This window comes from Sprattus sprattus (assembly GCF_963457725.1).
Source record: "Sprattus sprattus genome assembly, chromosome: 13".
NCBI lineage: Eukaryota > Metazoa > Chordata > Actinopteri > Clupeiformes > Clupeidae > Sprattus > Sprattus sprattus.
The window spans coordinates 24,374,944-24,396,759 of NC_137911.1; the positions used below are offsets into that span (position 1 = coordinate 24,374,944).

The 21,816-nt window shown below is 45.6% G+C and overlaps 1 protein-coding gene across 1 annotated transcript in view; it reads right to left on the bottom strand.

The window, feature by feature from the left end:
- Positions 1-2,924: 2,924 nt before the first annotated feature.
- stxbp5b (syntaxin binding protein 5b (tomosyn)) overlaps positions 2,925-21,816 on the bottom strand; it is a gene marked incomplete at its 5' end in the record, with an annotated part of 32,392 nt that continues 13,500 nt past the window's right edge. The window contains 21 exons of the mRNA XM_080850748.1: positions 2,925-4,383; positions 5,047-5,267; positions 6,043-6,154; positions 6,514-6,679; positions 6,930-7,296; positions 7,625-7,864; positions 10,875-11,006; positions 11,391-11,441; positions 13,486-13,533; positions 13,655-13,714; positions 14,038-14,103; positions 16,011-16,162; positions 16,483-16,608; positions 16,885-17,075; positions 17,810-18,036; positions 18,211-18,251; positions 18,616-18,683; positions 19,897-20,044; positions 20,139-20,211; positions 20,772-20,926; positions 21,590-21,668. Of these exons, the coding sequence (XP_080706874.1) occupies positions 4,342-4,383; positions 5,047-5,267; positions 6,043-6,154; positions 6,514-6,679; positions 6,930-7,296; positions 7,625-7,864; positions 10,875-11,006; positions 11,391-11,441; positions 13,486-13,533; positions 13,655-13,714; positions 14,038-14,103; positions 16,011-16,162; positions 16,483-16,608; positions 16,885-17,075; positions 17,810-18,036; positions 18,211-18,251; positions 18,616-18,683; positions 19,897-20,044; positions 20,139-20,211; positions 20,772-20,926; positions 21,590-21,668 (2,765 nt within the window). The 3' untranslated portion in view covers positions 2,925-4,341. The remainder of the gene's footprint in view (positions 4,384-5,046; positions 5,268-6,042; positions 6,155-6,513; positions 6,680-6,929; positions 7,297-7,624; positions 7,865-10,874; positions 11,007-11,390; positions 11,442-13,485; positions 13,534-13,654; positions 13,715-14,037; positions 14,104-16,010; positions 16,163-16,482; positions 16,609-16,884; positions 17,076-17,809; positions 18,037-18,210; positions 18,252-18,615; positions 18,684-19,896; positions 20,045-20,138; positions 20,212-20,771; positions 20,927-21,589; positions 21,669-21,816) is intronic.

The following is a 21,816-nucleotide window of genomic DNA, read 5'->3' on the forward strand; positions in this document are numbered from 1 at the left end:
CTATCATGATTTGTGGAAATTTTTTGTCTTGATGTTCCACTCCCATAAGTCCCTTAGGGACCTGTTCAGCATCATTCACACAAATACTCATTTGGCATATGCACACTCTATCTGAACCATTAGGTAACTCTAGAACCTTTATATCTAAAAGTTATATACTGCTACACTATAATCTTTAAAAATAAAACCTCCAAACTCCATTCAGAAATCTTTTACACAAACATCACGGCTGAGCTCACTCTCACAGTCAAACCACATGTGATTCCTGAGCACCCACATTCCTCAGGGGCAGCATGAATGGCACGTGCACGGCTGGACCAGACAAACCACGGAGACAGAGCAGGCCAATCACACCCCGCGTTTGAATACATTGGTTTTACATTTATTTTCTTTTTTTTTCCATTGCACAGAAATGACTATCAACAGAGTTTCTACATTGTAGGTGGCAGCAGATTAAGACAAACACCCATGTGAAAGCTTCAGAAAACTGTACAGTAAAGTGGCTACAACCAGAAAAAGAAGAAAGAAAGAGAGAAAGAAAAACAGATACACAGCAACAACCCCTCCAGTGCACTCTTGGTGTTTTTATATCCTCAGTGGGTGAGGCGTAGAGGAAGACTCAGCTCCCGGGCCTGGCGCTGAGAGTGGGTATCCACTGGAGTGGGCTGCTCTGTTAGACTGAGAAGCAAAAAGCTTGCATGACAACAATGTTTTCTCAACTAAAAAAAAAAAGTTACAGAAAACATAAACAAAGGAAAATCCTACCTCCTGATAAAGTAGACACTTATCACTCAAATAAAAAAAGAAAAGTACATTGAAAATAAAAATAAAGTTTACATTGGTAGCTGACAAAAAAATAATGCAATGCTTTGATGGTGGACGGTAATGAATGCTTCAAGTCTGTAAACACTAAAGAACATGCTTGCTCCACGAGTCTCACCAGTGGAGCTTCACTCGTACAAATGGTGCCCCCTGTCAGCACAAGCGCACACTACACACATCACAGCAGTCCCCTTACCAACATCTCACCATCCAATCATCTGATCGTAGGTCCATATCCATCTATTCAGATCTGGATATAGAGCTAAACTGATAGATACTCTCCACACTCACACTCACATTCACACAAATTTGATATTTTGAAAACGCAGTCTTCATTTTTTAAATAATATAATAAAAGTATTATATCTTGAATATCTTGAAATTAAAAGTATATATATATTTTTCAAATATATAAATATATTAGAATATCATTGAGCAGACAGACAGACAGAAGATGAATCTTAGAGAAACGGAGAGAAAAAGAGCCACTCCCAGATGACCTGCCATCGGCACACCGTCCTGTATCCTTCATGATTTGGTCCTTCAGAACACACACACACAAACACACAAACACCAACACACACACACACGCACACGCACGCACGCACAATTGCCAAAGCAAAAAGAAAAAAAAAAACACTTCGCAAAATGTACAAAAATATGAATCAAAATGACTTCTGACAGAATTATAAATACAACATAAAAACTTATAGTGCAAAACCTCAGATGGCTGCTTGCACAGACACAAGGCTTTAAGGAGCGCGCGCTAGCAGTACTAAGAGCTCCAGGCGGGAAGGAGTGACCTCACGGAGTGCTCTATGATGTCATCAGTTATCTGTACGGAACCTCTCTGATTGGCTGTCGGAGTCAGCCCTGGTGTGGGGCAGCTCTTTGACAGCTGAGGGAGAAAGAATGAGAAACACAGAGAAAGAGCGAAGGAGAAAGAGAGAGAGAGAGAGAGAGAGAGAGAGAGAGAGGGAGAAAAGGAGAACAAGATAGATGGCCATATATGTCACCTTGCTGACATCAGCACTCTCAGATTAGTCTTCAAGTGTCCCGATATTTACAACATTTGGCAGCGATTCATAGAGAAAACACAAACAAACCAACAAACAAACAAACAACCAAATAAACACACAGGTATAGAGATGGAGAACGGGAAAGAAGTCTTCAGCCAGGAGTCAGAGCCAGGGGCAGAGGATAATGCTTCCACTGAGAAAAAACAATTAGCAGCAATCTCTCGCACTTCATATATTTAAAAAATGAAGAAAGAGTAGGCTAATTCAAAACCAAGCATTTTAAACAAGGAAATCTGTAAAAAAAAAAAAAAAAAAGACTATAAGGACAATGAAAAGAACGCCATTCAGGAAACACATCCCTTAAAATATACTGTATCTATGTACTTTGTATAAATATATGCAAACAGGCATATATTCCTGCATAAATGTACTTCCAGTAAAGAATACACACATCTGAAGAGGGCAGGGTAAGCATATCAGCATGGCAGAACAAATGCAGGGGGGGAGGGGGGGGGGGGGGTTCTGGGCTTCAGCAGGTTTATGGGGGTGGGAGGTGGCTGGGCTGGGCTGGGCTGGGCTGGGCTGTGGGGGAATCGACCAGTCACACAGACTGAAATCAGAACCAGAAATCAGACACTAACTCTGGTGGAGACACATGCGTTTTTTGTCTGTCATCCAGTCACCATAGTGGAGCCAAAAAAAAAAAATGGGGGACCTCACAGAAAACAACACAAACGTGCTCTTCAGCAGGAAACAGAGGCCCTCGAGGCGGCGGTGACGTGAAGAGAATGGTGTGGCATCACACAAGTGATATTGAATACAATGGAGCGTCTGTCCCCAGCACTTGTGCACAACCACAATCACAACGACACACACACACACACACACACACACACACACACTCTACCACGCTTGCAAACACACACACAGGACCGGAGGGGTTTGTGTGTTTAGATTGTTAGCCTATATTTTCTGACAGTGCACAAACAGACAAATGACTAAAGACCTGCCTTGTCAGGGTAATTTAAAAAAAAAGAGAGAGAGAAAAGATGAAAACAGGTGACATCGCACACACCACACACACACACACACACACACACACATACATACATACATACATACAGAGCCAAAAGCTGCAGCATGTCTCTGGTGTCTGAATGACTTAATCCACAGAGGTTGCAGCTCTGTCTGCTCCGACTTCACAGATCTGCAGTACAGTGCATTCAGCGACCCCACAACGCAGGCGCGGACAGACAGTGTGTGTATGCAGATGTGTGTATCTCTGTGTGTGTCTGACAGAAGACTAATGTTACTTGTGTTTGTGTGTGAATGGATGCATTTTCATTTTTGTGAGTAAACATAAATGTGTTTGTGTGTGTCTGTGTGTGTGTGTCTGTGTGTCTTTGTCTGTGTGTATGTGTCTGTGTGTCTTTGTCTGTGTGTGTGTGTCTGTCTGTGTGTGTGTGTGTGTGTGTTGCATGTGATGCCTGTGTAAGGAAAAACATTCCGCATCCATATTAAGGTTTTTTTATGATAAGATCCCAGCAAACCCGATCATGCTGTAATAGGCAGAGTTGCTCTGCTATTCTCCGTTTACATCCACAGCCTGATCTAGGGTGACATCAGCACAGGATATGTATTCCATACAGCAAAATGCCAGCCCTTAGTAGGTATAATTAATGGCATTTTGTCAGGGTCATCTCCATCATCATCAACAACAATATCTTCATCACAGTCTTACTGTCATGAACTACTTCATCATCGTCATTATCAGCATCATATCTTTGAATAAGACAATCTGGCTTTTTTCCCATTAAACAAAACAGTATGTGGGGATATGGCATGGGGGTGCAGTGAGAGGGGCAAACATATAAAATGCACAGCAGATAAGCGATTGAAGTCACTGGATGTGGGGAAAAGAGAGAGAGTCCGTCGTGTCTGCCTGCCGTGCCCTTCCCCTTCCCTTCCCAGTGTCTATAACTACAACACCCAGAATTCCTTGGCCTATCTACTTCCTGTTTACCTCAGAGGGAGGAGGCATCAAATGTCCTTCAGTAGTTTTTTTTCTCTCCTTAACAGCAGTAGTAGTAGTAGTAGTAGTATGGCAGCGTGGCTAATGTGAACAAGACACAGGCTGTTCTGAGTATCCTCGCCTTGTCCTCCACTTCCTCATATTCTCCTCCAACCTCGTCCTCCCTCTCTCCCTCTCTCCTTCTCTCCTCCTCAGCACTCAGAGGGCTGGGAATCAGGGTTGTTGTGGAGAGGCAGGGGAAAGGTCACTGTCTCTCTGGCGTGTTTGGCTCCCCTCTGATGACTGAGGTCGTACAGGGTGAGTTTTGTGCTCCGAAAAGAAGTGGCAGTCTGTCAATCAGTCAGCTCTCCGGGACGGAGGGAGGGAGGAAAGGAGAACTGGACGAGGAGGAGAGCGAAAGAGAGAGAAAGAAAAGAGGAGGAGGAGGAGAGAGGGGTCCTCAGCCACATCGACCCTCTGGCACTGGCATCAGAGCTGGTACCACTTCTTATCTTTGCACTTCAACATTATCTGTGGGCAAGGGGGTGAAAAAAATAAGATATAAAGAAGAATGGTGTGAGTTTGCATGATACTGACAGAGCGCTTATGTCATTGTAGATTTGATATTCTAAACCTGATTGTTCAAATCCTTGATTGTGATTGGCTAAAAGCTGTTGTAAAATCCAGCATTACCTTACAATTTGACCTGATTACATTCCATATTACTGCGCAGGGAACGGCAAGGCATTCATATAGCGCATTTCATACCCAGTGTTCCATCTGGCTGTTGCGTTGCTTCAAGGGTTGCGTGGCAACGATTTATTAAGGAACTATAATTTTTAGTGGCGGAAGAATGGCGGTTTATCATTAAACTATTGTTTCTTTAATTGAATTGTCTTTATTTATCAAACCATATCAAATATGTGTAGTAACAGGTTTAGAAAAGCAATAAGCCCTGCGAGTCCGTGCTTTGCACTGATTTTAGAACAGGTAAGGGGGTTTAACACCTGTTCTAAAATCAGCGCAAAGCACGGCCTCTTGGGGCTTATTGCTTAAGTGTGATTGCTATGAACTATGGTCAACACCACTAGTGCCACTTTAAAACACACACTTTGTGGCAGAAAGAGAGAATGAGAAAAGAGAGAGAGAGAGGAAAGAGAAGATAGCAGCGGTGGAGAGAGACAAAGCACTCACATCGTGGGCGTGTTTGGAGAAGGAGTCTGCGCTGTGCATCATGCCGGCTGTCCGCTCTTCCAGCTCGCCCAGTTTCTGCCCTCTCTCATCCAGCGCCATCCGGGTGCGCGCCAGATCACCCATTATGCCCGTTGCTGCCCCCTTCATGCCCTCCATGCCCCCGGGCCCAGGGATGTGCTGAGCCATGCTGCGTGAGGCCTTACCCGCTGCCACCTCGCCAACTGCCACACACAGAGTAGAACACCAAGTATATGTCAAGTGACTACAGCAGATGAAACATGTCTAACACAGACTCACATGGCACACAGTATAATCAGAGGGTGACTTCACCGTACAGTACCAGTCAAAAGTTGGACACACCTTCTCATTTTTGGAGAAGTTTTTTCTTTACTTTTATCATTTTCTACATGGTAGATAACACTTTTTTTGTTTAGTACATCATTCCATATGTGTTCTTTCGTAGATTAAATGTCTTCAGTATTAATCTACAATGTAGAAAATAAGAAAAGTAAAGAAAACAATTCTCCAAAAATTACCAATATACCAAGTACAGCAATTTTCATGCACAGAATATAATATAAACTTTAGGTAAACGATATTGCATGATATTACAGATAAAGGCCAGGATATTAGCAAAATGCAAAGTCCACTACCAAATGCCAGTTCACATTCCTCTAAAAAACGATTTACTTGCTTAAGGTTCAAAATGATGTAGGTCAGCTAAATTTCTTACAGCAGTGAAAACAAGGTGGACGTTTAAAAAAAAAAAAAAAACAGGAATAACGTGGCTGTTTGTGCAGTTTAGTTCAGTAATGAGGACGTTTCTGCTTTAGATCACAAGGATCTACTGGCTCAAGTGTTCAATGTCTAGCGGTCATGCTAGGCCAGCTGTAAGACTGGAGCTCTGTGGTCTGTAGTGTGGGCTAGTGGAGATGATGATGTGAAAGCCTGGTTTAAATGTAGTGGAGCTGTAGAGTTGGGTGCTTGTGCACTCACAGAGGTCTTCTCTGTCCAGAGACTGGGCCCCTCCTCCAAACAGACCCTTGAAGAAGCCTTTGTTAGGCGCCTCCGGAGTCTCCACTGGAGTGAAGAGCTCACACAGCATCTCCTGTGTGCACAATGGCAGATACACACACACACACACACACAGACAGACACAGACACACACACACACACACACACACACACACACACACCTCGTTTATCAGACATGTCCATGTGCTCAAAACATTTTGCCATAAAAAAAAAAAAAACTTCACACACTAAAGCCTCCCACAAAACTGCCAAATACCTGCAGTATACTGATAGTATGCCCATTCATGCATAAACACAGACACACAGACACACAGACACACAGACACAGACACACAGACACACAGACACACAGACACACAGACACACAGACACACAGACACAAACACACACTCACACACACACACACACACACACACACACACACACACGTACCTGTAGGTTATCACACGTCTCCTGGCTGTAGGTGATGCGCTGTATCTCTGTGGGAGAAGTGAGGTACAGAGCCTGGCCCAGGTTGGAGAAGCAGAAGGTTCTGGCGATGCGCATGTCCGTCAGAGGCAGGTAGTTCACGTCCAACAGAGGCCGCAAGCCAGGCAGACTGGGAGAGAAAGGGAAGATAAGTGACAAAGACAGAGGGGAGAAAAGATTAGTATGCTCTCCTCCTGTTGTGTTGTTAAAGTTATAGAAATTAACTAGTTTCAGTTTCAGTTGGAGGTTTCTATTACTGAACGACTTTCGGAAAGGAAAGGATGGAGACCCAGAGAAGCTAGAGTAGAGATTATGAGGTATCTACCAAGCTGTAGTATTTATGGGATGCCAAGTTATGGTGTCACATATGGCTTAGTTACCTGAGTGTCATGATGTGCCCATTGGCGCAGAAGCAGGCGATGCAGCTGCCGGCAGGCATCTGGACCACGTCGGCGCGCAGCACGAACGAGGCCTCGGTGATGTTGTGTTTGAAGGCGCTGTGCTGCGACGGCAGTACCAGCACCTCGGCCTGCTTCTCTGAGCACAGCACCACGTAGTGCGTCTCTGGCGCCGCCTCTGGGCCGCCGGGGGGAGAGGCGGGCCGACGCCGCTTCCAGCGGTCCTTCTCCTCTCGCTCGTCCGGCAGATTGGGGTCGTACCACACCTCGTACGGGGGCAGCAGAGGGGCGCCGGTGGAGTCCAGGGTGGCCATGGTAACGACACAGCCTTTCAGGCGCGTCACTGTGCCTACGGGGGGAGAGAGAGGGAGAGAGAGAGAGAGGGAGGTTGGAGAGGGAGACAAAAAGGGAGAGCGAGAGAGAGATAGAGACAAAGAGGAAGAAGAGAGTAAGAGAGGGCAGTAAGGATCTAGAAAGACAATAAGATAAGGTCCCAAAAAGGAAACAACTCTCTACACACACACACACACCCACACCCACACCCACACCCACACCCACACCCACACCCACACCCACACCCACACACACACACACACACACACACACACACACACACACACACACACACACCCCCTTTAATGATCTACTTCCCAAATAACACACAGTCGGATACCCACCACCGAAGGAGACGGCGGGTGCCTGCTGCATGCGGAGCTCGCTGCTGGCGGGCACGGCGAGTGGCAGCACCACCATGCTGCCCTGCGAGGTGCCAACCCAAAGGCTGGGCCCGGGCACCGCCTCGCCCTTCCTGCTCATGGTCTCGCAGAAGTGGAAGGAGGTGATGACCTCGCGCGCCTCCCGCTCCAGACTCGTCACGCTGGAGCTGCGCGAGCGGCTGAACGAGCTGTCCTTCGCATCTGCAATCACACGCACGAGGAGAGGGGGTGTGTTTAACAGACTACCTCTGTGTGTGTGTTTGTGCGTTAGTGGGGTCCTTCACATCTGCAAGCACAGGCACGAGGAGAGGGGGTGTGTTTAACAGACTACCTCTGCGTGTGTTTGTGCGTTAGTGGGGTCCTTCACATCTGCAAGCACAGGCACGAGGACAGGGTGTGTGTTTAACAGACTACCTCTGTGTGTGTTTGTGCGTTAGTGGGGTCCTTCACATCTGCAAGCACACACGTACGAGAGGGTGTGTGTGTGTGTGTGTGTGTGTGTGTGTGTGTGTGTGTGTGTGGTGTGTGTAAAGGGCTATCTATTTGTGTGTGCATTAGAATTTATAATGTCTAAACATATAAACACATATATATACATACTGTATGGGTGTGGGTGTGTGTGTGTGTGTGTGTGTGTGTGTGTGTGTGTGTGTGTGTGAGTGTGTTAAGACCTATGCAATAAAGATGAAGTGTGTGTCTGACTAGTAAGAGAAGCCAGAGTTATAGGCCTGATTCCAGATCATTAAATATCCCACAGATCTCCCTGCTGTAAAAGTTGAGAAGAGGAAAATTAGACAGTGCCACACGAGAGAAGGTGGGTAAATGTAAACATCAATATAAATACACAAATCCTCAAAGTGGCATTCACTTGTTAACAGGCCTTCCTCCCATACTTCCTTGGTTTGAGAAGATCAGCAAGTTTAGAGACACTTATAGTGGTAATACAGACAAAATCAGTGATCCCATCTTTTTCGCAATACTCCAACATTTTTAGTTTTTGAAGAAAATCACATTCTATCCAATTTTAGGGTGAGTAGACAGATCTACAGAAGTCTGCCATTTGCAGGTCAAACTTAAAAGGAAGTATGCGAGGATGGCTCTTTTAACGAGGGCGCCATCAGAACACACAAGGGGCCCCCGAGTTTGAGGGCCAAAACGTCTGGCGGAAACGGCAGTGCAAAAAACCTGCTTCTGAGGGAACGATACATGTGTGATCAAAGGCACTGAGTGGGCAGAGCCAGTGAGAAATTAATTTGCGAAAGGTTTGGTTAAGACCAATCAGCAGCATGCTAGTGTGTGTGTGTGTGTGTGTGCATCATGCGTCAGATGAGATTCCAATGTAAGGGACGTCGTCAGTAACACTGCAGGTTCTGGACGGTGTTCCCAAGGAGTGCTTTTGCAAGGGATAAATCATAGTGCTTATTTTGTTATTCAAATTAACTAATTGACACATAATTGTAGCTTTTTTTTAAAATGCCCAAGCCAAATCCCTTTGAACTATTATTAATAAGTGTATGTAGTTTTGTGCCTGTAAAAAAAGAAAGTGCTTTGTTTACTAAGATTCCATGACAAGCTCTACGTTATTTTGGTCAAGATCAATACAGCCCATCTCACGTCCATTCTGCATCTAGGCACCCAGCAGAACCAAACAGGTGAGTGAAAACCTGTTTAGATGAGCTCTGCATATTTGGGAAAGACTGGACATATTATAGCCTTTATTTGAGTAAGACGAGGCTACTTGTGACTATGTGTAGATATACTGACGATATGAGATATCCCAGAGCCTGATGCGTAAAACAAGCGCAGCAGTGACCAGTAGCCTAAATGGATGAGGAATGCACAAGATATGGGAGGTTGTGATCTATGTTTATGTTGAGGAATAAAAACAGCTGGATCAACCTTTGAATGCAATCTCTTTCTGTGTTCCACTGCGGCCAAGAAAAGAGATCTTTTGTGGAAATTGCGCTGGTGTGGCATTACATTTCCTCTGCCTAAGTCTAATAAGACAACAATATGTGAATAGAACTAACAAGAAATGTGCATTTACATCATAGGGGACGTTCGTTTACTGCTAAATGAGCAGTTAATTCAAGTCTTCCTCCTCCCAGAGTCTTTCAAGGGGTTTAACCTTTTAAAACAAACCCATTATTCTTTTCTTAAAAGCCTGCCATGATATGCATTAACTTCAAGGATATCAGAGATAGACTAATTGCATGAACCCATAACAAAGGTTGCTCTTTCTCCTTTGCAGAAATAGAGAAATATGTAGGCATAATGTGCCACACTTCCAATAAAGGGAACGTTATATTTTTTGCTAGATAGATAAATCAGACTCTGGCAGTGATGGTTTGTGAGAAGCGCATGCAAATGTTCCCTGCCTATATCCAATATTCCCTGCCTATATCCTCTGTAATACTCCGTTTTCGCCCGAGTTTCTGCACACAAACTAGGACCCAAGGGATTAAAGTAAGCATCAACAAAGCAACCAAACAAACATACAAACAAACAGTACCCACCACACCATGACATTATTATAAAAACGCCACAGAAACCTCTCAGAACACACTCTCACACACTCTCACAAGTGTAAGTTTTTTTTTATGTGCCAACAAGCACATAATCACTCTGTCATATTCCACAAGGTGACTGCCCTCCCAAAGCTTTGCACTGCAGACATTCACTTCAATCTCACTGAAGAGACTGCCACACCACCTGAATACTGTCAGTAAAACAAACAAACAAACAAACAAACAAACAAACAACAACAACAAACTCTGCGGAACACCCAGTGCAGAGAAGAGAGCTGTTTGGAGGGCAGCCAAGGTCTCAGCTTCAGGCCAGCGGGTGGAGAGTAGTGGAATTAGAAAGGCATTAGTTGTATTAGTCACTCTGCCACCATCAACAACAATCCATCTCCTACACTCCTCCTCACCAGACCCCCTGAAACCACACACTCAAAACCTGTTTCACTCCCTTTAGTAGAGCCCAGGTAGCTTGGAGTGAGAGGATTAAGAGTTCAGCTCACGTTAGAAACGTTTGAGACGCACACCTTCCCTAAGTTCTGAGGACAACCAGGGTCCCTCAGGTGAGAAGGGTAGGGATGTTAGTCACTCAACCAGCCCAGGCCCACACCAAGGGGGGGGGGGGGGGGGGGGGGGATTAGGCGCAGTTCTCCAGCCCAGCCAACAGCAGCCATGCTGGGGCCACTCACAGAGGTTAGGGGCGGATGGTGTCCGGAGGATGGGGCTCCTGAGGGGGCTACTTCTGGCCACAATGGCTGACTTTACACAACACACACGCTTCTTATTGGGGAGGGTACGCCGTCTTTGAAGGCGCTCTGCTGCTCTCACACACACACATACACACACACATTTCGGCAGAGCAAGGTATTATACAATTGTGATTTTTAATCACGCACACTGTTGAGCAAGTAATGCTTCAGAATCGCACACATATGTACATTGCATCCTTTAGACAAAAAATAGAGACACACACAGACACACACACACACACACACACACACACACACAGCACAAACAAACACAAACACACAGCACAAACTAACAAAAAAAACACACACACAGCACAAACAAACACTCACTCACAGCACAAACAAACACAAACAGTGTAGAGGAACTGCACCTGTAGGGGGAGTAAAGCTCGACTCACTACACCTACAAACTAAAAACGTAGGGACCAAAGCAGCCAATTAGACGCCCCGGCTTACCAGAGTCCTGCTTCTGATCGGGGCCCGTGCCTATTTTCCGTGACATCTTCGCTGTAAAAGAGAAACATTCCTTGTTCACACACATGAATACTGAGGACAGTGCACGAGAAATGGGAGTTAGCGACGGGGGAGCGGAGTTTAGGTTAACGGCGGAGGCGTTCTCTGGACTGATTTCTGAGAGAAAGGGAGATCGGAGGAGAAAAGCCAGAATGGTGGTTAGATGGGCGTCAGTCAGAAGATCACATCAGGAAGACGACGGTCGAGACAAGATCATGAAACGGAGCCAGTCGGCAACAGAGACTAGTCAAGACGTCACAGGAGATCGACAACAGAGCAGAACTGATCATGCACACAATGCGAAGAGCCTGTAACATGAAACAAGGTTAGTCTCGCTGTAAGAGAAACTACATGAGTTCATTAGAAAGGAAGAGAGGGCTGAAATGTACTGCAGCAGTTCACAACCTTTTTAATGTACCAGGAAACAATGGTAGTGACTGCAGTAAGTGCTTCTGTGAATGAACGCTAGTACTTATAAATACATATTTCATCAAACCTTCTTCTTCAAAAAAAAAAAGGAAGACATTTTCATTCTCATGTAATGTAAAGTTGTGAACTGCAGCCTTAATTCAGTTGGGATCAGTGATACCTCAATGAAATCACATAAGATCAGACAAGAGCCCCATTCCCTCCGGTAGGAAACTCCCATAAAACTCCCATTTTGATTGGCCAATTTGATTGGCTGTGAACTTAATCACTATAAGTCACAGCTGAATTTGACTGGCTGTGAGCCTGACCACTCAGAGCTTTCGTCTGCTTGTGAGCGATGGACCTGGCAGAGGACGAGCAGGACTCTTCAGGCAGATGGCGTGGAGACCCGGGCATATGGCCCATCAATCAGATGTGAACACAGAGCAGCCACCCACTTAACCCCCAATCATTATTCAGACTGCCCACTCTTCCCACTACGGAGCTCTCCTTTAATGCAGAGCAACAGCTAACAGACTAGCATTAAGTATTCATCCATTACCACAGACAACCTCAGTCTTGCTTTTAGTTGTGGTAGATAACATCAACAAACACAAATCAAATAGATAACATCTCACAGACGCCCCCGATGATGTAAAATTGCCCCAATTCACGTGGGTTAACATATTTACTCCTTTGTGGGATAAGATTTCAGAACTGATTCCAGGACTTTACGTGATGGGATCGCCTTCAGGAAGGAACCGACCTAATGTTCATCTACTATGAGTAAAGCTTCAAATGAGGTTCCCCTATCTAAACAGTCTGCACGTTAACAGTCAGTGAGTAAACATAGACCCGGGGGTTAAAGAAGGATTCAGAGCCAGGACTGATTAGTGGTGTTAGAGGCCACCCCACACCAACCCCCCCACCTCCAATCACCCGAAGCACATTCAGAGGAAAGGGAAGATCCAGATGCAGAGCGTCCATGCACCTGGCAGGAAGTCTAAAGCAGGTCAACCGGGGGTCGGGGGTCGGGGGTCGGGGCTCCAGGCTATAACTTGTCATATTCAGATTCATGCCCATCATTCATCACCTGGACGGGGTTGGAGCGATGCGAGCGAGTCTCCCACACAGGGTTGTGAGTGTGGGAATGCATGCGTGCGTGTGCGTGTGTGTGAGTGTGTCTATGTGTATGTGGGTTGACAGTGGTACAGGAGGTAGAGAAGTCGTTTAGTAATCAGAAGGTTGCTAGCTCGGTTCCTCACTGTCGTAGCGTCCTTGAGCGAGACACTTAACCCCTAATTGCTCCTGATGTGCAGCGGCCATCAGTGTAGATGTAAAACAAAATGTATATACATCCTTGTAAGTCGCTTTGGATATAAGTGTCTGCTAAATGACTAAATGTTAATGTAATGTAAATGTGTGTGTGTGTGTGTGTGTGTGTGTGTGTGTGTGTGTGTGTGTGTGTGTGTGTGTGTGTGTGTGTAAAGACCAAATCAACACTTTAATTTCGACACAGCCTAGTTAGTACAGCAGAGGTACCCATATGATTAGTACAGCAATCAGGGGGGAAAGTAATAGAGGTAGAGAGAGTGCACGAGGGCTCGTCTTCGCTGCGGTCATACAGTACCTAAGTCATTGGAAACCGTCTTGGAAAAGCGTCTGCTTTTGGACTTCACTGGAGAAATGGTTCGAGCAAAACAAAAACAATACAACACAACACATGAGGGCTTGACTCACACCTTGTCCATTCTCGTGGACAAAAAAAAGTGTTAGGAGAGTTAAACTCAATACCGTACTCTTATCTATGAACTTTTGGGGTTTGTTCTCCTCGTCGGAATTGCAGGGAGAGGTGGAGCCTGTGTGATGGCGCAGAGCAAATGACACAGTCATCAGCCAATCAGAAGACTCGTCTCGTCAGCCAATTGGCAGGCAGTTAATCATCAAAGGCTCATCACAGACAGTCAAAGGCTTCAAGTCAGTCAATTGTTTCCCAGTAATGCAAGAAAACTGCCATGCCGAGTCCGAGACCAAGGCCTTCGTCATCGCAGCTTTCGGCACACTTAATGTTAATGTGGAGTGCAAAGTGTCTTAATATAGTGTTGGTGGTGGATGAGTGGGTGCATTCACTTCACAGAGGACACGCACACACTTAAAGGGTGTAAACTATTATCCGTCTTACCTGAGGTGGGAGATTTGCTGCAGCGGTCCTCTAAGGCATTGGAGCCGTCGTTAGCATCACAGGGGCCTGCGGAGTGCACACACAAACAACACACAAACAACACACACACACACAAACAACACACGCACGTTAGGCAGGGAAATAAATTAACAAAACGCACATCACAAACAGCAAGGTCCTCCCACTGTCACTACCTTTCTGAGGCGCACACAATCACACACACTCATCAAATGCACATCACACACACACACACACACACACACACACACACCCACACACCTAGGGGAAAGCTGTCCTTAAAAGGACTTTCTCATTTAGATTTAATGTGGAGTCTTAGCACCGCTAACTGCCTCTGGGAACCTCCCGTCTCCTAATCTCTAACACACACACACACACACACACACACACACACACACACACACACACACACACACACACACACACACACACACACACACACACACACACACACACACACACACACAGGCTGCAGGTGTAGGGTAACCCACAGCAGACTGAGCTGGCAGCCCCCCCCCAGCTCTCATTATCACATTATCTCCTCTTTATTGTGTGTCAGCTATCAGCCACATCAGTGGAGAGGCTCAATACTTGGTGCGGGGCCACACAATTAAAGCGCTCAATAAGGCTGATGGCCTGGCGCTGATAAACACAGGACCACACAGGGCTACAGGATCAATGCATGGGCTCTACATCCACACAGACTGGCTCCTAGTAGTGGGCTACAGGACAAGAGCAGCACCTACATCTACCTGGGAAGAGTGTACTAGAACTCATGTCTCAGATGTGTGTGTGTGTGTGTGTGTGTGTGTGTGTGTGTGTGTGTACAGATTTCTGTTTGTGTATGTTTGATTATGTGTGTGTGTGTGTGTGTGTGTGTGTGTGTGTGTGTGTGTGTGTGTGTGTATGTGTCTACACAATACATGTGTGTGTGTGTGTGTAAAGGAGTTGTTTGTGTTCAACTCACAACAGAAACTATAACTAAAATACCAAATGAAGCACGTGCATGAACAGAAGGATGAAAGGAAAGGGAGGTAAAGATGGAAGGGGTAGAGGAAGAGAAAAGAGGTGATGAGCAGAGACAGTAGGTGACTTACGATAGTATGAGGTGCGAAGTTTTTTCACAGACTCAGAATAAAAGCTAGAAAGTCTGGAAAGTCTGGACATGCAAGACCTCACAGGCGGAACGCCTTAACCGAGCCGCAGAGAGAGACCAACAGTCAGAAAGAATGACAAAAGAACCACAGGAAACCATAGCAACAACATCATCACCATGGACACCCGATGGGGGGCTGAGGAGCTGGATCCAGTGCATAGGCTCAATGCTTTGAGTATTGAACTTTTTTTGTGTAGCTACTATGCTGCCTACTGTGAGAATTACGGATCATGGAACATCCTATATAGGCTCATTTTCACACCCACACACCTGGTCAATAAAAATAAATAAATATTATATTCATTATCACATAGTTATTATCATACTTAACCATGGCTGGTTAAAACCAGTGAGAGCCATTATATAGCTGAGCAGCACTGAATCCAGCCCCTGCCCACTGTCACTTCAAAAACAGATGAGTGGTGTGTGTGTGTGTGTGTAAGACATAAAAGAAAGAACATATAGATGACTGTGGGTACAGATAGGTGTATGAAGTATCAGCTCAGATCTGTGCACGTTTGGGAAAGTTGTGATTTAAAAAGCAGATGCCCTGCACTAAGTCTGCAAAATCTTGTTCCTTTCTGCACTTCTTCTTTAAAATCATATTTCTCTACGCAGAAGACAAAGAGCAGATAAAGACAGTAATACTTTATCAGACCAGCAAATTGCACATTAACAGTCAGGTGGCCCACATCTTTTAATAAAAATCATAAAAAACAATAAATCTGAGTGACTGCTGAAGATTATTAAGGTAAACCCGTCTGGGCCCTGATTGAGGCTCCACCAGAGCGGCTCTCACCTCCAGACGGCTGCCGGGTCTTGCGTGGAGAGCGTGGCTGCCTCTGGAAAGGGTCGGCTGAGCCGTATAGCTCCTGCACGCCCACATTCATCAGCAGGGTCTTCTGGAAGTAGTCCACTACGGCCAGCCCGTTGGAGTTACCAAAAACGACCCTAAAGAGAGAAGGCATGAAGTTAGAGCACATACCTATCTGGGCAGTAGAACCAAACTTCTGGTCGTTCGTTTGTTTTAAACCTCCCCATTTATTACACATGATCTCATGTTATCCTACAAGGCCAAGCCAACAAAATCTCATTGTTTTTGCATGAAAACTGTGTTTCACTTCTGACTTCAACCTGTTCATATGAAGGAGAGCTTGAGGTCCTTCTAAATGTGTCTCCTGCAAGTTTCTTTTGTGGTGTAGGTGGGAGTGTATACGTATGTGAGTGTATACGTATGTGAGTGTATACGTTTGGCAGTGCGGGGGTCTTACAGGCCATATGCAGAATTGAGGGCGAGGCTGGTGATCTGTTGCGGAGGCTCCCCACTGACCCACAGCAGCTGCACCACCAGGTCCACCTGGTAGCCTGGAGACTGCTTGAGAGGGGAACAGCGCACCCTGGAGGCAGACAGAGGGAGTAGTGAAAAGGCGCAGAGAAGACAAGAGGCAATGTGTCCTCATGGGAGCGCTATACACACACCAGAGTACCGATGTATGTGCTAAGAGTGTGAAGAGTGCACAAAACATCTGAGAGTGTTAGGGTTCTGTATGTCCACCAGGACCTAAGTAAATAATGGATCTGAAGAACATAGTGAATGCTGAATGTAAGAGATGCAGTGGTGGTGGAGGGGCTATGGACAAGTATCAGGCAGTAACCAGCAGTCTTGGACATACTTGAGGCAGGGCACGTTATCTCGGGGTCCATCAGAGGAGTTGCTGCTTGTGGAGGGGTGTGTGTGCACGGGGGGCAGTGCCGACTGGGGGCTAGAGGAGGCCCCTGGAGTGGACACAGAGGGGGTCGTCTCTCCCGCCGCCTCTGGAGAGTCCACATCATTCAGCTCGTATGGCATGCGCACCTCCAAGAGCTGGACACCATAGACACAAGGCACATTCATTCACAGAGGATCGCAATTCAAATTTCTCACATAGAACAAGCTGTCTTGAACACTGCTTCCTAAACCTTTAGATGGTTATATGATTTTATTATAGCTCCTCAGAATGTTGCAAAAAGTATGTTAGGGAGGAAACAAAATGTATGAACATGTGTGCTTCTAATTCTCATTTCAGTGGAAATTCATTGTGACTTGAAGTCAGCAAGTAATATGTTGCTAAGCAACACCTGAAACAGTAAACTTCTGTCTGCATGAAGATTTTTTTTTTCACAAAGTCACGAAACAGCAACAAAATCATTAAAACAATTTTTTTTGGAGGAATGTCTTTTACCGTTTTGGCAAGTAACTGTAAAATAAGTAGGATAAAGAGATCTATTGATCAGTATCGGAAAATCAATTCCCTCAGGACGAAACATAATTTCTCCACGTCCTGTCGGGATTTATTTTCCTTTGCTGACTGGCGGACTATACATTATCCCTTACGTAGATTGTACAAACATGAACACACAAAGACTCTTTCAATAGTGATCTTCTGCTTACTTCACCAATGTATGATAGACTGTATAGACACACAAATACACACACACACAAATACACACACACATACAAATGCACACACACACACACACACACACACACACACACACACAAATACACACACATATACAAATACACACACACACACACACATACAAATACACACACACCTGCACCACTTCGGTGGTGACCTCCTGCTTGCTGAAGCGGTAGATGATGACATGAGCAGAGACTCCTGCCACACACAGCATGCGACTCTCCGGGCACCACGACAGGATCTGGATGGCAAACGGGTCCTCGTCCACGATGTCCGTGCTCGGCTTGTCTTCCTTGTCCTTGCTGCGCGCCTTTTCGAACACTTTAGCCGACTTCAGCTTGTACAGCACCTGCAGCATAACTGCGACAGAAAATAGGGACAACTCAGAATGACCGCAGCTTTATTTACAACGTGAATATAGAGACAGTGGAGTTCAAGGCCTCCTGTGGTTTGTGTGTGTGTGTGCGTGTGTGTGTGTGTGTGTGTGTGTGTGTGTGTGTGTTTCGTCTGTGAATGTTACACTGCCGTACATACTTGCTGAGGCGTCCCAGAACTTGATGGACCCATCAGCATGTCTGAAGTGGAGAGAGGACACAAACACAAGAGCGTCACTATGACAGCAGCAACTGCGAAACACGAGACACACTAAAGCACTCTGGAGAAGCCCCGGACAGCTGTTATCTCTCCTCTTACAACCGCTTCTATTGAACATCTATAATAAGCTCCCCACGATGAGGATTATATTTCATGACCGGTCATTTCTCTGTGTTGCTGATGTCTACAAGTGGCCTACTGTTTTGAACAGCGACGTCGGAAAACATGAGCAAACCACTAACCCTCGGAGCAATCATAATCATAACAGGACATTCTTGCCAAGGGAGGGAGGGTTAGTGTAATCGCATAGAAGGGGAACCGAAGAGGACATAGCTGCACACTCACCCTGTGATTATGATCTCTGGATAGCTCTGAGTTCCCTGGCCCCAGTTGCCACCACTTATGGGCCATTCCTATGGAGGGAAAATAAATAAAAACCATAAATTCACTGACCCGGGGGAACTACAAGTTAAAGTGACTCTGTGCCATTTCAGATCCTCCCTCACACTCCTCTGCCATCCAGAGCCTGGGGATGGGCCCACTGAGAGGAGAGCCATCTGAGGTGAGACGGACTCCATGAGAGAGCCATCTGAGGTGAGACAGACTCAAGGAGAGAGCCATCTGAGGTGAGACGGACTCAAGGAGAGAGCCATCTGAGGTGAGACGGACTCCCGGGGAGGCGAGTAACACCTCAGGCCTGTGATCAGGTGAGGCCCGAGGTCAGGACAGCATGCCCAGATGTCCTGCCACTCACACCTCCCCGGCCTAGTGAGCAGTCACAGTTCATCACCAAACACTAGACAGTCTATCGTATATGAAACTCAACCACCCAATGTACTGTGAAAAGCAGCATGAGCAATACTAACGAGAGCTGACGCTCCCAGCTGCATCTCTGGTTCACAAACTGAAAAATTGCTCATATGCTCTGGATGAGGATTAAGATAAATCCGGGACTAAATCTTCCTTTCAAATGGGATTAAGTTTAACTGTAAACAAGAGAGGGTGGTTAAATAGCTTTGATCAAACACATTTTTAAATCTGCTCTTGTACACAAAGAACAAAGATGATCTCATCCCTGATGAAAATACTGCATTTATAAATGTGACCGTTTTTCCCCTAAGTGGTTTGATACCATGAGATAGAATATCTGTAATATGCATACACTAACAATCAATCTTTGTAATATGCACATGCTAAACATTAAATAGGTGCAACCAAGGACAACTATTTTATTTCTAACCATTACTGAAATGAATTACATTATAATATTTTAATACAACTATTAACTACTATTACTATTAACTACTATTACTAACTATTACTATTAACTACTATTACAAACTATTAATATTATTATTATTACTTTTAAGAATGGTCATACTACAGAGGCACAGAATAATTCCTCAATCAGCTTCGCTCAGTCATTAAAACAAATGGCGGTGTTCCATTAAGACTGTGGCTGGAATTGACGATATTAGGTAATGTCTTTGTCTCATCTGTTGTGCCTGCGCACTTTATATGTTTCACCGTGGGAGAGTGGGAAACGTTCTATCGATTCCTTTGTATGTCTTGACATGTGAAGTAATTAACAATAAGGCTACTTAGACTTTGACTTTGATGTTGTACCTTTTTACTGTAGCCCTGTCTCTTCTGTCTGGAGCCCACGGAGTAGAGGGCCGGGATCAGCTCTGCCGGGCAGTCGGCAAAGTACTCGCAGCATGTGACCGGAGACTCGTGCAGGGTCAGGGGGTACGGGTTCTCAAAGATGGGGTACCTGGACAAGTCAGAGAGCTGGGGTGTAAGAGGAAGAGGGGGGGGGGGGGTTGATGCTGTTATGTTTCATGGAGCAGAGGGGTTGGCTCACTTACCCGATTTGCGCCAGGTCGATCAACACCAAGTCTTTCTCCAGCAGGATGACCACAGCATAGGGCTCCTGGAAATCTGTGCAGCCAAAGACAAGGGAGAAAGCAGCAGAGTCATCAGCTACACGTGAGTGAAAACAGCCTCGTCTGCAGACACACTGGGCCACACAAGGGACATTCACCCTGCACAGCAAAAAAGAGTGCTTGTTTTCGTATGAGCTAAGTCTAGTCTTATGTTAGATTCAACACGCGTCTCATGATTTTCATACACTTCAGCTAGAGTTACACTAATGTACAACCTTCCTAATGAATGGAATGACGATGTCAAAATGAGGAAAAGGTTACGTAAGAAATGTAGTCGACTATAGAATTACAGAACAGTTAGCTGGTAGACTATTCTACAAATACATCCAAAAATTCAGTGTCTCTTGGAATAGCATTGCTAGCCCTATAGCTGAAGGTAAATAGTGCCTCTGCAATGTCAAAAGCCCCTCATGTCAACAGAAGCACAGAATTAGCAAATAATTGTCACTTCATGGGTTGAGATTTATAATTTTTACTGTATGTTTGGTGTTGGACCGGCTGGTACTGACTGTGGGCTGGGTTTAGCAGCGCCTGGCTCGGTTGGGTCCGACTCACCGTTGGGGTAGGGCGTTTCACACAGCGTGAGGAAGTCCACGATGGGGTAGTCCATCTCCAGCACGGCTGTGCTCTTCCCGTGCATCACCGTCAGGCAGGCCCGTCTGCCCACTGTGTCGTAGGACAGGCCCCCGAACAGCACCATGAAGGGGTCCCTGCCAGTGCAGACAGACGACAGACAGACAGACAGACAGACAGACAAACAGACAGACAGACAGACAGACAGGCAGGCAGACAGTCAGACAGACAGACAGACAGACAGACAGACAGACAGACGCACAAAGACACACAGACAGACAGATGCACAAAGACACACAGACACACAAACCAGTCACAACACGCACACGCACACACACACAGACACACACCACACACACACACACACACACACACTTTTTAATTGTGACAGCGACTACATGTGTTATGTGAGTATGTGAGTGTTCTATGTTTAGTTTTCCCCACTTTTTCAGTTTACACGATACTGATATAAGTTCATGGGTGTATACCGACAGACATTTTCTTCTGTTTCTTAGAAAACACAGATATCTGTAGATATTTATCAAATTGATGTCTACTAACCAAATGTTCTCTCTCTTTTATAGCGTGACCTTTGCTGGCAAATGCTGATGGATGTGAAAACATTGTTCCTCATCACCATACCCAGTGACTGCGGGTGTGTGTGGGGGTGTGATGTAGAGGGTGTTGGTGTGACATTAAAACTGAGGATGTGGTAGACAGCTTTGGTGTCATGAGCTATAACTAGGCATGTGAGAGCGTCCATGAGGCAAACAGATATTAGCGGCTGTGTGGCGTCTTACCCTCTGGTGGTGGTCTTGTACTCCACCTTCAGAATGGGCTTGCATGGCTCTGGCTTCTTGCCATCCTTGGGCTGCTTACCTGCGGGCACCAGGGGTCACAGGGAGAGAGGGACATTTGAGCTCAGTTAACTTCCTTGCCATGTTTTGAGTCAGACATTTTAGTTAATAAGAGTTTTAATAAGAGATTAAGAGTTTTAGACATTGTACAGAAGTGGAGCATTAGGTGT